This window comes from Crinia signifera, chromosome 1 (assembly GCF_055691185.1).
Source record: "Crinia signifera chromosome 1, ASM5569118v1, whole genome shotgun sequence".
Taxonomy (NCBI): domain Eukaryota; kingdom Metazoa; phylum Chordata; class Amphibia; order Anura; family Myobatrachidae; genus Crinia; species Crinia signifera.
Genome location: NC_139217.1, coordinates 415,819,544 through 415,835,654, shown reverse-complemented (window position 1 = coordinate 415,835,654; position 16,111 = coordinate 415,819,544). Strand labels below are relative to the sequence as shown.

The following is a 16,111-nucleotide window of genomic DNA, read 5'->3' as shown; positions in this document are numbered from 1 at the left end:
GTTCAATTTCTGTATCTCCATCACTGTTCTGTATGATGACTTGGATATTTCAGAAAGAAAACACTGCAGTGTCACATTACCATGCATGTCGTTGGCAAACATTTTCACTTCCAAGCCATAAGACGTTCTCATTTTGATACTTGATTTGAAAGGACAGTAGTCATTGATTTGAAAATAAAAAGTAAGATCATCTGCACAATTGTAAAAGCAGTGGTCTCCCTTTGGGAGGTGACACGTTTATGGACTGTAAGTTCTTCACCTGACTGCGAAGGCCTGATCTGGATCCTATAATAGCCTGCTACATAAGGTGCCCCCACACGCACCGATCCCGGCGATGCTATGCGATGGGGTGCGCGCTCCCGCGGCACCTCATCGCACAGTACAAAAAGTATGTGCTGCACATACTTTTTGTACTAGCTTTTTATCGCATCACATGCACAAGGCATACGATGCGATGCGTGCTAGTTAAGCACAGAACGCACCCCGGGATCGATGCGTCTGTGGGCACCTTTAGGCTTAGCTATGCTGCCGATTTAGCAATATTGTTTTCTGGAGGGAAGTCACCTTGTAATATGGCAGACTCTCGGTATGGTGTTTAAACGCACCTCTGCCTGACCTCCATTGTGGTAGACACTAAACCTTTGGTGCTAAGCAGTCACAAGTCGGGGGTGGGGTCACTACATTTGAAGAGGAAGATGTATTAAAAGAGACATCTTTAATCTGTGCTTCTGATCTTATTTTTTATTTCCTGCTGCTTTAGAGGTCCTTAAGATGTCATTGGTGAAAGTGTGACAGGATTTGTTTTCCAACCTGTCGGTGGTTCACAGGTTGTTTGGGGTTCTATGCCCCATCAGTAACCTGCTGTTACTAGCCATTCTTAATTGTGCTGCTTGGCCAAACCAAATACTCCCTGAATGGTGCCCCAGTTGTAGAATAGACACTACCATCACTTGGCTACTATACCTCCATTTGGAGCTGGTTGCTTCATACTGAGCTGTAGTATTATTGTAATTCTTTGCTGGTTATCCTGGGTGGATTAGATCATTTAGGGCAGTAGTTCGCAACCTTGGTCCTCAACACGTTTTTCATGTCTCCGCACAGGAGAAAAAAATTAGCACCACATGTGAGTTTAAAATGTGTCTGTGAATCTGTGCACCTGTCAGATGACCTGGTAAATGTGCACTGTTGGGGGGGTCCTTGAGGACCGAGGTTGAGAACCACTGATTTAGGATATTGAACTGAGCACAAGATGGATTAAAGTTTTGTCATGTAATGGATGATATGGTAATGGCCAATATGGTAGCATTGCCCTGGTTCTTTATTGCAAGAATCTATTGGGCATGTTTAACCTTGAATTCAATAGTGGGAGGGGGGGGGGGGGTGGGAGTGGGCACATTAAACTTCTGTCAAACACAAAGGAATCTACTGTATTTGCTAAATTGTAACTGGGCAATGTAGTCTTTCAATGTCCTGGCTAAACTGACCTTCAGGTTCACTATGGGCAGTGATGTGTTAATGCCTGGTTAAGAGGAGGGCAGCCACACCCAAAATAGTATGCCAGCACATCCCAACATGGGCCACACTGTGTTTTAAAGTGGGGCTCAATATACAACATGTGGCATGACCAACTCCCCACCTGCACGGTCTGTCAGACGTTTGGGGATCGGAAGTTGTCATGGCGATACTGGCTATGGGGTCTAGTGTCACCTCTAACTCTATGCATGATAGTTTCAGCAGTGATCCTAGAGTTATAGAACTTCTGAGGGCTCCAGCTTGGCACATTGACTTCTGGGACACCTGCTGGATACATTTCAATCCAGCAGGTGTGTCATTAGAAGCATCTCTGGTGCTACTACTCTTTTGTCTCCCACTGGAATACCAGAAACCGTGAACCATACAACATAGTCACTCCTGTTGGATCACTTTACATGTACTAGATTCACCCAACCCTCACTAGACAGAAAGGGTAAGTACTTTTCCTCTACCTCCCCATGGCAGCATACTTCTGGGTTTCCGCCCCCTTGGGTAGATATCTGAAAGGAACAAAAAAAGACACTGCCCCCCTATATAAGGGACCGCCCTCCTAGGCTCTGTGTCTTTTTTTTCCTTTCATGGGTAGATGGATGGCTTAACCTGCGGAGATCAGGAGGGCTGGTTCCTCTGCCCAGTGCAGCTGTGAACTTAGCGTATCGTGTCTGGGACCCCCGCCATCAAGTGTGGTCTGGGACGTCCGTCTGCTGTAGCTCCCTGCCGCCCAGTGCGTCCAAGGGAGAAGGTGCCCGGCGAGGTGTGCGGCGTCTGAAGCCGCAGGCTGAAGCCGGTAAGCGCGGCGTGTACATGGGGCGCGTCATCAGACGGCGCCCGGAAGCGGAGGTGGCGTCTGACGTCACGGGGATACACGCACGCCGGGCATGGAGTTAAAACTAGTCTGCAAACAGTGGAGGTTGCTGCAGACGTGTTCTGAGACCAGCAGACGAGGTAAGGCCCTGTGGAAGCAGCAGCGCTGCTAGGGCAATGGCTGTTCTTACGGAAATGATACTAAGTGTATGAATTTTTCTATTAGAGTACAGCGTATTGTGAAAGTGTCATTATGGAAGAGGACAGGAAGCAGCCTGCGGATGCAGGGTAAGCCAGGAATTATTGGAGCATTAGTGGAACATACTTCTTGTTGTTGTTGGAGCATACAGTTAGTGACTTGGCGTTTACTTATACAGGGCAGGACCCAGTAAAGAAAAAACGGAAGGGAAAGCCAAGTATAAAAAATTGCATACAGCAAAGTGTGTATTATGCAAAAGAATTTTACCTGAGAAATGTTCAGGTTCTACATGCAACAAGTGTGAGGGGACACAACAGATGGGATTACCCCAAATGACGGAGCTGGTCTCACTGTTAAAAACAGCATTAGCTGACACGTTTATGGCAAAAAAGGAAAGTACTAAGGCTTCTACAAAAAGGAGAAGAGTAGTACTCTCTGATTCAGATGACCCAGAGGAAGGGCCTGCAGCTAGACCAGAGGAGGAAGCAGAAGAGGGGGAAGTGTTTCAAGAGAAAGAAGAAATTGACTTCAACCCAGATCTGTTAGAAAGTCTGTTGTGTCTCATTAATAAATCCCTGAATATTGAGGATACACAGGAAGAAGGAAAACTTCAAGATTTACTGTTCAAAGATAAAAAGAAAAAGGGGAAGCAGTTTCCTTTATCAATACCTCTGAAAGAGATAGTGGAGGAAGAATGGCTTCACCCCGATAAAAAAGTACCTGTACCCATAAGAGTACAAAAAATGTACCCGTTTAACCCTGAAGAGGTTAAAACATGGGAGGAGCCACCAAAGGTGGACGCAGCGATTGCTCGCATATCAAGAAAGACAACACTGCCGTTAGAGGACGCTAACGTATTTAAGGATTCGATGGAACGCAAAATAGAAATGAACCTGAGGAAGCAGCACGTGACGTCTGGTGCAGCAATCAAAGCGTCATCAGCCATGGCTATTACGTCTAGGGTCCTAAGGTCATGGGTTCAGGACCTGGAGTCGGATATGCTAGATGGAATTAAAAGGACGGAACTGATGAAAATGGTACAGAACATTCAGATGGCGGTAGAGTTCCTGTGCGATGCCTCCCTAGATGGGGTACGGCTGGCAGCAAGATCCAGTGCAAACAACATAGTGACAAGGAGAGCGCTCTGGCTGAAGCCATGGGCGGCGGATAATCAATCAAAAAATAGATTACTATCTATTCCCTTCCAGGGCAAATACCTATTCGGACAGCAACTGGACGAAATAATTACAAAAATATCGGGTGGTAAGTCCGTATGGCTACCCCAAGATAAGGCGGTAAGAAGAGGACAGTTTAACAAAAACTTCAGGTACTCTACAACAGATTATAAAGAAGCCAAAACATATAGACCAGGTCGTAGTTTCAGGAGGCCCTGGTTTGGGAATAGAAGTACTTTTCGTGGCCAAAGAGGCAGAGAAGGCCGCTTTGCCTTTCGTCAGACACAATGACGCCAGACAGAGGGTTGGCGGCAGACTGATACATTACAAACAAGTCTGGTGCCAATCAACCCAGGACAAGTGGGTATTAGAAGTCGTGTCTTCAGGCTACAAAATAGAGTTTACCAAACTGCCGGGAGACTGGCTGGAAGAGTCACCTGTCCCAAGCAACGGGGAAGAAAGATCAGCATTATTAAGCAGTCTACAGGTCATGATAGACCAAGGTGTGGTAAAAAGAGTACCAAAACATCAAGAAAACCAGGGATGGCACTCAAGGTTTTTTGTGGTGAAGAAGGCATCAGGGGGTTTCAGGACAATACTAGACCTGAGAAGGTTGAACACTTTTGTCCACACAAGAAAATTCAAAATGGAATCGATCAGAAGCATTCTTCCGGACATAGAGAAAGGAGCCTATCTAACAACGATAGACTTAAAGGATGCTTACCTGCATATTTCGATATTTTTAGGGCACCAAAAATACCTGAGATTCAGACTAAAAGGAAGAACTTATCAGTTCATGTCTCTACCATTCGGCCTATCAACATCACCAAGAACCTTCACAAAGGTATTAGTGGTGCTGGTAGCCAACTTGAGAATTCAGGGGGTGTCGATATGGCCATACCTGGACGATCTCCTTATTATGGCAAGATCAGAGGTTCTGTCAGCTCAGCACACAAAACTGGTGCTAGACTATCTAAAAAAGCACGGCTGGTTGATAAATTATCAAAAAAGCCACCTCGAACCCGCACAAAAAGTGATATACTTAGGAATGGTTTTAGATACACAATCTATGCGTGTGAAGCTGACAGAAGACAGACGTCAGAAGCTGATCAAGGAAGTAAGAAAAATGTTAAAAGAAAACATAAGTCATACAGAGGAGTGTATGCGAGTGCTAGGCCTTATGTCGTCAGCAATAGAGGCTATACCATGGGCAAGGTTCCACATGCGGGCATTACAAGGATGCTTCCTAGAACAATGGAATGGAGAAGAAAAAGACAAGAGGCAAAAAATCTTTCTATCAAAAGAGGCAAAAGCAAACCTCAGATGGTGGAACAACATGGAGAGACTAAGTCAAGGGAAGTCGTTTGCAACTCAGACACAGATTATAGTAACCACGGACGCCAGCAAGCAAGGCTGGGGGGCCGTGTGCGAACAACGGATGGCACAGGGAGAATGGAATATAGAAGCAAGCCGGAGCCATTCCAATATAAGAGAGATGATGGCTGTACTGATGGCATGCAAAAAATTTCAGAAGTTACTAATCAACAAGGAGGTTGTGATAAGATCGGACAATCAGTCTGTTGTGACATACCTGAACAAACAGGGGGGAACGAGGAGCAAAGCCCTGATGATGGAGGCAGCGAAGGTACTACAATGGGCAGAGAGTCATGTGGTAAACCTCAAGGCTGTATTCATTGCAGGGAAGGAAAATCGGCTAGCCGACACCTTAAGCAGGAGCAGGATAGCCCCAGGAGAATGGGAGCTGTCACCAAAGGTGTTCGAGGCAATTGTGAAGAGATGGGGCCTACCACAAGTAGATCTTATGGCGACAGAGAAGAATGCGAAGGTGCCTTGTTACATTTCCAGGCACTGGGAACCAGGATCATGGAAGGTAGATGCCCTGACGGAAAGGTGGGAGATGAAACTAGCATATGTCTTCCCACCATTTCCGGTTATTCACAGGCTAATCAGCAAGATAAGCAGAGAAAAATCCAGGGTGATCGCGATTCTACCATACTGGCCGAGGAGAGCGTGGTTTGCAAAACTAACTCAAATGGCGATAGACGAACCATGGATACTGCCAGATTACAAGGACCTAATACAGCAGGGCCGGTATTATCAAAGGCAGCCAGAAAACTGGAGGCTAACGGCCTGGTTGTTGAAACCAGGACATTGAGAAGAAAGGGTTTTTCGGAAAAAGTGGTGAATACACTTTTAAAAGCGAGAAAATATTCAACATCCAGTGTATATTACAGGACATGGAGGAAATATATATACTTCTGCAGAGCAGGGGGCAAAGATGAGAGAAGAATAAATACAATTCTGGAGTTCCTACAAACAGGATTGGAAAAGAACCTATCAGCGAGCTCTCTGAGAGTACAGATATCGGCACTAAGTGCTATCCTGGATCTGAAAATTGCAGACAACAGATATATTCAAAGATTCGTGCAGGCAATAAAAAGGATCAGGCCAGTGTTCCATAACCCGCTGGCACCCTGGGACCTTAACATGGTCCTGAATGTGCTGACGGAGGCACCCTTTGAGCCGTTAGAAGAGGTGCCCTTGAAGATGCTCACCATCAAGGTAGTCTTCCTTGTCGCAATTACTTCGGCTAGGAGAGTCTCGGAGTTGCAGGCGCTATGGGCGGAGGAGCCGTTCCTCAACTTCTTCGAAGATAAAGCAGTATTAAGGACAAACCCGCATTTTTTACCAAAAGTTGTTTCAAAGTTTCATATGAATCAGGAAATAATATTACCGTCCTTCTGTAAGAACCCAGCAAACTCCAAAGAGGCAAGGCTGCATAATTTGGAGGTAAGTAGAGCATTAAAAATATACCTAAAAAGATCAGAGGCCTGGAGGAAGTCAAAGAGACTGTTTGTGCTTACAGAAGGGATAAAAAAGGGTCTAGGAGCAACAAAAATGACGATATCCAGATGGATAAGGGCATGTATATGTGAAGCCTACAAGATTAGGAAATTAGATCCTCCAGTGGGGCTAAAAGCTCATTCTACGAGAGCGCTAGCAGCATCGTGGGCAGAAAAAGGGGCGGCGTCACTGGAAGAAGTGTGTAAGGCAGCATGCTGGTCCTCGTCACACACGTTCACCAAGCACTATAGGGTGGACGTGGCGGCTACTGAAGATACAAAACTAGGAAGAAGAATTCTTAGTGCAGTAATTTAAAAAAAAAAAAAAAAAGGAGGAGTAGAAGAGAAGTAGTACTCATAAGAAAGACTTGGAGCACACTGTAGATACGGTGAAAGAAACCAGTATCCTTTTTCCTTTTTACATTATATTACTATGCCCTCCCAGTGAAGAAAACTGCTAGGGTAGACCCAGAAGTATGCTGCCATGGGGAGGTAGAGGAAAGTACAGATTATTACCTGTTAATAGGCTTTCCTCTACTCCACCATGGCAGCCGTTTTCCCAGCCCTGAACTAAAGGGTTGAGTGTGTTATTTAATATGAATAATTATATGAGTTAAGCTTGTAAAATGAAAGACACAGAGCCTAGGAGGGCGGTCCCTTATATAGGGGGGCAGTGTCTTTTTTTGTTCCTTTCAGATATCTACCCAAGGGGGCGGAAACCCAGAAGTATGCTGCCATGGTGGAGTAGAGGAAAGCCTATTAACAGGTAATAATCTGTACTTTCATTCATATTAACATTAACACTTGGACTTTTACTAGTTACTTGATGCACCAATCTCTGTTGACACCACCACCGTACTGTCTGATGATAATGAAACATTCCCTGCATTATCAGAGGGACCCACCAATAGAAATGTCAATCTTTGTTTGTATTACCTTTTTGGTTGAATACATTACACCAGATTAAGCTGACACTTTATCTTCCCCGCTATGAAGGCTAGTTTTTATCAGTGGACCTCAGCGGGTCTGTTCTGCAGTTTTAAATACTATACTTAACAATGTATAATTCATTTCCATTTTCAAAGGCTTGTAATAGATTATGGAGCTTGCAATGTTGATCCATTTTGTATAGTGTTGGTGTATCTTCTTTGGAAAGTGTTACATGTATGTTCAGTCATTAGTGGGAGGACTTTCTTTTGTCACACATTTTATACTCATCATTTCTTGCATATCTTAATGTAAACTTGTCTGTGTTCTGTCCATTATGGGCAGAACAAGCAATTTTGGATGTTTGGAGATTCACTTGTTAAATCTCTTCATGTAACTTTAAGAAAAGTGTTATGTTATTAGCATCCTTATGATATGTTTCTCGTCCAGTTTATACTGACCATTCATATTTTGCTGTAGTGGATAATATGTATGTTTGATTTTTTTTCTCCTTCCCTAGGAGCCCTACATGGAAGGTGTAAATCCGTTCATTAAAAGTAACAAGCATCGCATGATTATGTTCTTAGATGAACTTGGGGTGAGTTCGTCATGAATGTCGTATTAGCAGAATCCTGTATCTTTTTGTGAAATCCCCTTCTGAATGTTTATTATCATGGCGAGTCAACTTAAAGGTACATGAGGATGTGTGCTTGCTTGTTTCTTGTGCCTCTTTTGCATTTGTACTTGCACAAATTCCGATTGTATAACGAATAGAAGATCATTATGGATGAAAACGGTATTAGTTCTGTCATTAAGAATACCGTTTGCAAGTTCAATTTCGTATTCAAATTCAGTCATTGGGTTGACTACTGAAGGTCAGCACCTAAAATATATTGACATGGCTTAGGTCAGTGGTCTCCAACTTTTTTGGGGTCTGAGCTACTTGCGGCAAAATAAACCAACTGAAGAGCTACTAAAATGAAAAATAAATAAATCTGCCTAATAACCAAATAATGCCCCTGACACATTATGCCACATACCGTACTGTAGGCGCGTGCCAAAAAATGGGTGTAGCCACATGGGGTGCGTCCAATGAAAATGGGGGTGTGATAAACATATTCACCCAATAGTGGCAGATACACATATGCTCCCACGTATGCCCCCACAATGCCAGAAACAGGAAAACCCCCACGGTGCCAGGTATGACCCCATGGCGCTGGGTATGCCCCCACAGTGCCAGAAACAGGTATGCCCCCACAGTGCCAGCAATGCCCCCACAGTGGCAGCAACAAGTATGCCCCCACAGTGCCAGGTACTTCCCCCACCGTGCCGGTTTCCCAGCAGCAGAACACTCACCATTGATGCTGCTGCTGGGGAGAGGACCGGTCCCCTGCAGTGCCGCTATCACTGTCCAGTGTGTCACCGCTTCCCTTCTCGGGGAAGGAGAGCACAGCAGACCGCGCATCTCTCCTTCCCTTCCTTGTGACTGGGTCGTCCGCCAAAGCTCACGGGCCGGCTCCTGATTGGCTGCCTGCCCACGAGCTCTGATTGGCAGACGGGCGGCTCAGTCACAGGGATTCACAGTGAGGGGTAGGAGAGTGCGCAATGCGCTCTCCTCCCCTTAGGCTAAGGGGGAGAAGGGATGGAAGCAGCAGCATATAATGGAGGGGCAGGTGGGCGGCAGAGTGGTCGAGCCACCCGATTCGCTGCCGTGAGCGATGGATTGGCAACCACTGGCTTGGGTCATCAAGGTTGGAAGGTTGACATGAGCATTAGGTCAACAATAGCAAGGTCAGTCAAGTCAAAATGTCGACATGAGTTTTTCACTTTTTTTTCCCACTGAATGTCGACCTGGACACCGTCAAAGAGTACCGCTGCGCTTGGCACACTATTTTATTCTCCAACCGTGCTGTAGTGGGTGGTAGGGCATGAAAGAACGCCTGTCGGCACATGGCTCAAAATAAAAAAAGGGGGGGTTAGGAAAGTAGCAAGTAGTGTTGGACTTTGCCATTGGCGACCTAATGCTTATGTCGACCTTCCAACCCTGTTAACCTATTTCAGGGTCGACCTTCAGTGGTCGACCCAATGCATGTAAACCTAAATAGGTTTCGACCTGTATCCCGAAAGCAGTTAGCTTTATGTGTATCTTAATGTTGAGACATTTGTTTTCAGCTGATCAGAAGTCAGTTGGAGGAAAGTCCTCAGATACTGAACTAAACCTTCATTATGCCCACGTGTATTTTTCAGAATGTACCTGAACTGCCAGATACTACTGAGCACTCTCGGGCAGACCTGTCCCGCAATTTGGCAGCTTTACATGAAATGTGCGTGGCACACTCTGATGAACTCCGGACCATTAGTAATGAACGTGGGGCACAACAGGTATTCACTATATTTATGTATTTATCGCACAACCAGTCACTTGTTAGCCCGGCTCATTTAACAATGTGTGCTCAAATCCAATAACATTAAGCTCTAGAGCTGCTTAAGTCATATTCAGTTTTTGGACTTTTTTTTTCAAATTTGTTTGACTAAGGATAAATTTACTAAAGCTTCTAAAAAATTAAGAGGTGATGTTTCCCATAGCAGCAAATGAGATTCTGTATATAAATTTCTAGGATGCAATAGAGAAGTGATTTTCATTCTTAGAATCTTTTGTAAATTTAGTCTAATACAAGTAGAAGTGTTCTTAATTCTGTATCCGGGTTAGATTGTATAATAGTTACATCCTCTGTTACCGCTGCAGATTAGCACATGTTATGTTCTCCAATCCATCGTACTAGAAGCTTTATTTCTATGCGGTCCCAAGCGGTTATCCACAGTTGGCCCCACTTTTTTTTAAGTGTAATAAACCATGGCGTTGAATAGAAAAGAACACTGGGGCAGATGTATTAAGCCCGGCGAAGAGATAAATTGGAAGGAGATAACGCACCAGCCAATCAACTCCCAACTGTCATATTTCAAACATAGCTGATTGGCTGGTGAGTTATCTCCTTCCACTTTATCTCCATTTTATCTCTTTGCCAGGCTAATACATCTGGAACATTGTGTTTTAACATGCGGCTGCGGCTACATTTATGTGTTTAGAGCAGTGGTTCCCAAACATCTTTGAATCATGGCACCCTTTCACAACACCCCTAGGTTAAAAGTTCCTTATTGATTAGTTTTCATATATTTGTTTCTAAATTTAATATATTGCAATTAGTATGTCATACCAAGTATGTGTAAGGGACAAGATTCACTTTAGTTTTTCCACATATTTTATGATTGGCAGCCACGAGCATTGGTTTTGCCTGTTTCATTAACCTTAAATTATTTGAATGGTACTCACTAAGCTATTTGTTTATTTTTACGCATTCGCTCACCACGCTTTGGGCTCGGAGGCTCGCCACACTATATAAAATCAACTCCATGCCAACATGGATAGTGGGGGGTATGAGCCTACCAACTATAGTGGGCGCCCAACTAACATATAAGTACCATTTGAATTGATCTTGGGAAGCACTGGCTCAGAGAAAAACGGCATAATATTGCCAACACTTGACTTTGTTATAAGGTCGGTGGTAGTTTCAGTTTATAGTTTCAATCCTGGTTTTTGAAGATTAACATCCCCTGTGGGGTCTATTATGTGGGGAAATGAGGTTGTATTCGGTTAAAGTCCTGACAAAGACTAAGGGGGGTATTCAATGTGGGATCACGGCTGTCTATCCCCGCCGACAGCCGTGATCCAGGCCCGTTTGTGGTCAGATCGACTGCAGAGCGACAAGCGGGATTCAATGTCCTGTCTGCCGCTCGGCGCAAAGGGGCGTGGCCGCGAAAACGGCCGTGGATTGTCGATCTGCGGGCCAGATAACGACAATCCACGGGCGGTATCGGCAGAACGGGGTCGGCAGCTTTTGAAGTCGGGCCCGTTCTGCCGTGATCCCTCATCAATGCTGTCGTTAATGACCGCATTGAATAGGGAGCTGCCGCTATTTCCCACGTCGGAAATAGCGGCAGCAGATTGAATACCCCCTTAATAGAACTGCATATGATTTATTGTGTATTAATAGACTGAACATTTCTTGATTTACCGTATGTAATTATTTCATAGGAATTTTAATTCATCAATGTATTTTTTTTTTAATTAACAGCATGTCCTCAAAAAACTTCTCGCGATTACAGAGCTTCTGCAGCAGAAACAAAATCAGTATTCTTTAACGAACAATACGAGGTAGCAGCTACTTCCCAGCAGTTTGCATGCGTACACCTGGAAAATACTTCACAATATTACTTCATTTTGCTCTTTCCAAAAAATAGCACATAATAGCCACATGTGTGGGACTATGCAGCAAAGACATTCTACTGACATTGGCATCAGCAGGTTGGGGTGCTTTGTCTCCTGAAACTAATTGGTGCAGCTAAATTGTACATTTCACATTTTCAACTGACTTCTATTAAAGTCTGAGCCTTTGTCTACTGAACTCAAGAAGACTCCAACTCAACGCATTATGCCAAATTTACAATCCAAAAACCTGGTGGCTGACTGTGTACACGTTCTGCTCTGCGACAGACGTTTATAACTGGATTACAAGCTATTTTTATACTGGTATTTCTAACTGGTTCTTGCTTGCGATTGTTTAAACAAAAAAACGATATGTAGTTTTGATTTAAAAAACTGACAAGGAACAAGTGCTATTATTTTTTATTTGTGTCCTGTCTTTGTGGGATCATGTTAAGTTTATAAGATGTTTTATGTGCCACTGATTTATAGTAGATATTTTTTTTCCATCAAAACGATGTATAATGAAAAGCTTTTGTAAAATGTTTACACCCGTAAATAATTGATTTAATTAAATTTATTGATTGTTGTATCTGATGTGCATGCATTAAACAATTTTGTACAGTATATATTAGCTGCTTATTTTATTGTATCTGCTTTATCTTACACATAGGCATGTATTCAATGCTCCTATGTCGCCGTAAATAACAGTGAGTGTGCATGTTTTTTGGAGAGTAGTGAACTTTTCTCTCCTATTTTGTGCTTCCCTGTATTCAGCTCTGTTGCTTCTCCAAAAATATTTTGCGAAGCTAACTCCGTTCACCCTGCACTTCTCCCCATGTCTGTTCAATGGGGATTTTAGTGTCTCTCTCAAAAAGTGTATTCAATGCACAAATTGCGAGTCCTGCTAGTTTCTTTTTTTAGAGATGTTCTCCATTTTTCCCTCGGCATCTTTTTTAGGTTAACTGTAGGGCTTTCTTTGTTAAAGTTGTCATTTTTTTTTGTTTTTTATGGCTTATAAATTAAAAAAAATGTACTCTAATGTATTTATTGCAAGTGCCATAATGCTGTACTTCTATATTAATTTATTTGGAATTAATAAGTTATTTTAATGGTAACCAATAAGAAATCATTTTGGAATGCTCCTAGTAATTTCCCATGCTTCCTCTCTTCTTCCTCACCTAACCCCCAAACAGGCTTTTAAACACGCTAACAATTATAAAATAAATTAAATAAAAACACAGGGCAAAGAAACAATGCTAAAAGCACAACACAAGGATAAAGGCCAAACAGAACAAAATACACCCGTCTGCACAAACCCAATTAAAATAGTCACACAGCCATTTGTTGTATTTTTTTACAAAGGTTTAGAAAGGTAAATGTTTTGTTCAGTATTTATTTTACAAGTCCACAAATGTGAGGAACACAAGCTGCTGAGATGAACACCCTGCTCAGAAATATCCCAGTCTGACCAGCTTACGTGGAGAGCAGGAGAAAACAGATGTCTCCAGTTACAGCTCTCCCATTTGAACTCGCATAATTATGCTAAGTTCGCAAAAGGGGTCAGTGAGCTGGCCACACGTTGAATACTGAGGAAGTCAGAAATGAGGAGGTGAGAAAAAGTGGAGAGCACTTCAGCGAGATCACAGGGACACAGAACAGTGAGCGGTGAGCCAGACTCTCAAAAAACATTGAATACTCCCAATAGTTGTCTTCATTCTTATGAATAAAGAGCATAAATCTCTGGTTATTAACCCCTTCCCGACATTTGACGTATATATACGTCATGGCCGGGATGTACTTCCCGACACATGACGTATATATACGTCATGAATTTAAACTGTCACCGCGTCTATAGACGCGGTGACAGTTTAAACATGTCTGCTGTCCCTGACAGCAGACATGTCCCAGCATGCCCAGGGGGGGCGGCGATGCCTCCCCCCCGTCGGCGATCGCTGCGATTGGCTGTTCAATGTGAACAGACAATCGCAGCGTTTTCCTGTGTTACCGGCGAATCAGACGCTCGGTAACACAGGGATCAATCACCGCCGGGCGTGAGGGGGTCACCGGTGATGACCACACCTCACCCCACCTGCCCCCAAGGCTGTGATTGGTCCGTCGGACCGACGGACCAATCACAGCCATGGCGCGTGATTTAAACTAACGGTGACTGCGCTGCAGACGCCATTCCGGTCTGGAATTGCGTGCAGAGCGGTCACCGTGCCAATCTGTCGTGATATACTGACCTGATCCTTGCCTGATACTTACCTGATCACCGCTGGTAGCGTGCTGCCAGCAGCTGGATGCTTCCTGGATCTTGTGACTTCCTGTGTGCTGCTGCTGCTGCAGTGACAGATAGTGACAGATAGTGACAGATAGTGACAGATAGTGACAGAGAGTGCTATATTTTGTGTCTGCTGCCCCCCCTTTTGTGCTGATCAGCAACTTTTTGGGGGTGCAGGGTTTTTTTTTTTATATATATATCTGTCAGTTGCACCAAAGGTTGTGCTGCCTGTGCAACTGACTGCTGCCCCCCCCCCCCCCCTTTTGTGCTGATCAGTATAAATTAACTGATCAGCAACTTTTTGGGGGTGCAGGTTTTTTTTTTTATATATACCCTGTCAGGTTGCACCCACAGTTGTGTGCCTGCTGCCCCTCACTGCTAATCAGTGTTGCATCACTGATCTGCAGTTGTTGTTTTTTGGAGAGTGCAGTGGGGTTTTGTTTTTACACCCACGTTGCTTTTGTGGGTGTCCTGTGGCCGCTGAGCGCTGATCAGTGACGTACATCACTGATCAGCATTTTCGGCACAGGGTTGATCTATTTTTTTTTTTTTGGGATCAAATTCCTGTTGCCTTTTGAGTGCTGTTCAGTGACGGACGTTACTGACCAACATCTGTGCTCAATTTTTGGCGCAGGACCTTTTTTTTTTTTTTAACCCCTTCAAGGTTGTACCAAAAGCTGCCTTGAAGTTGCTGAGTGACGTACATCACAGATCAGCATTTTTGCCACAGGGTTGATCTAATTTGTTTTTTTTTATTGGGATCAAATTCCTGTATAAAGTATTTTTTTTTCTGCACTACATACACACTACACACTACATACCCCCCGTGTTGAAATAAAGTTTGTACCCCCCCTACACTATACACGTGTTGAAACATTACACTTACAGAAACACAAAAATAAAAATGGCATCCCAAATGTCATCCCAGTCATCCAGAAGAATGTATTCAGCGGAGGAGGCATATGCCATGCTTGCCTCTGACTCTGACACAGCCAGTGATGCAAGCGGGGAATTTGAAGGATTCGTCTTAACCTCATCTTCCTCCTCTAGTGATGAGGGACCCCCTCAAAGATGCCCCCGTAGAGCAGCTGAGACCCCCCCCCCCCAAAATGATTGATCCCGTATGGACCCCACCACGACAATTTTGAGCCCCAGGTTCCTGAGTTTTTGGCCATCCCAGGAATCCAATTTGATTCAACAGGTCTCAGAGAAATTGACTTTTTCAAATTATTTTTCTCTGATGATTTTATAAATTTAATGGTGGACCAAAGTAATTTATATGCCCAGCAGTTTATTGCTCAAAACCCCACGTCATCATTTGCTAGGTGGACCCCTGTAGATGCAGTAGAGATGATGACGTTTTGGGGTCTGGTGTTACATATGGGCATAGTAAAAAAGCCAGAAATTAGGCAATATTGGAGTACAGATGTTCTGTACAGCACCCCACTTTACCGTATGGTCATGACTCGTTTTGAGACAATCCTTAAATTTTTACATTACACCGATAATGCACAGTGCCCACCCAGAGATGATCCCACCTTTGACCGGCTATTCAAAGTCAGGCCGGTCATTGATCATTTCAGTGCCAAATTTGCAGAGATGTACATCCCTGAAAAATTTATTTGTATCGACGAGTCCCTTATACATTTTAAAGGAAGGGTTAAATTCCGCCAGTACCTTCCCAGTGAGAGGGCAAGGTATGGCATAAAAATGTATAAACTGTGTGAAAGCACCTCAGGGTACACCCACAGGTTTAGGGTATATGAAGGGAAGGATTCAAGAATTGAACCGCCAGAATGCCCCCCCTCCCTCGTAGGTGTTAGTGGAAAAATTGTCTGGGATTTAGTGCACCCCTTCCTGGATAAAGGTTATCACCTCTATGTGGATAACTTTTACACTAGCATCCCCCTGTTTAAGGCCCTTGGTTCAAGAGGTACAGCAGCTTGCGGTACTGTGCGCAAGAACCAAAGAGGCCTCCCAAAAACGCACATTGCCCAAGTACTGAGAAGGGGTGAAAGCAGGGCACAATCCACCGAAAATATGTTGTTGGTCAAATATAAGGAC

At 44.0% G+C, this 16,111-nt stretch overlaps 1 protein-coding gene across 2 annotated transcripts in view; it reads left to right on the top strand.

Moving 5' to 3' along the window:
- RASA1 (RAS p21 protein activator 1) overlaps positions 1 to 12,390 on the top strand; it is an 80,250-nt gene extending 67,860 nt beyond the window's left edge. Inside the window, exons 23-25 of one of the 2 annotated variants that reach the window (XM_083151825.1) lie at positions 8,023 to 8,100; positions 9,750 to 9,884; positions 11,636 to 12,390. In XM_083151825.1, coding sequence (XP_083007951.1) covers positions 8,023 to 8,100; positions 9,750 to 9,884; positions 11,636 to 11,719 — 297 coding nt within the window. In that variant the 3' untranslated portion in view covers positions 11,720 to 12,390. Of the gene's footprint in view, positions 1 to 4,254; positions 7,342 to 8,022; positions 8,101 to 9,749; positions 9,885 to 11,635 lie in introns of those variants that run through there. The other variant, XR_014450516.1, reaches the window with a different exon arrangement.
- The last annotated feature ends 3,721 nt before the right edge of the window (positions 12,391 to 16,111 follow it).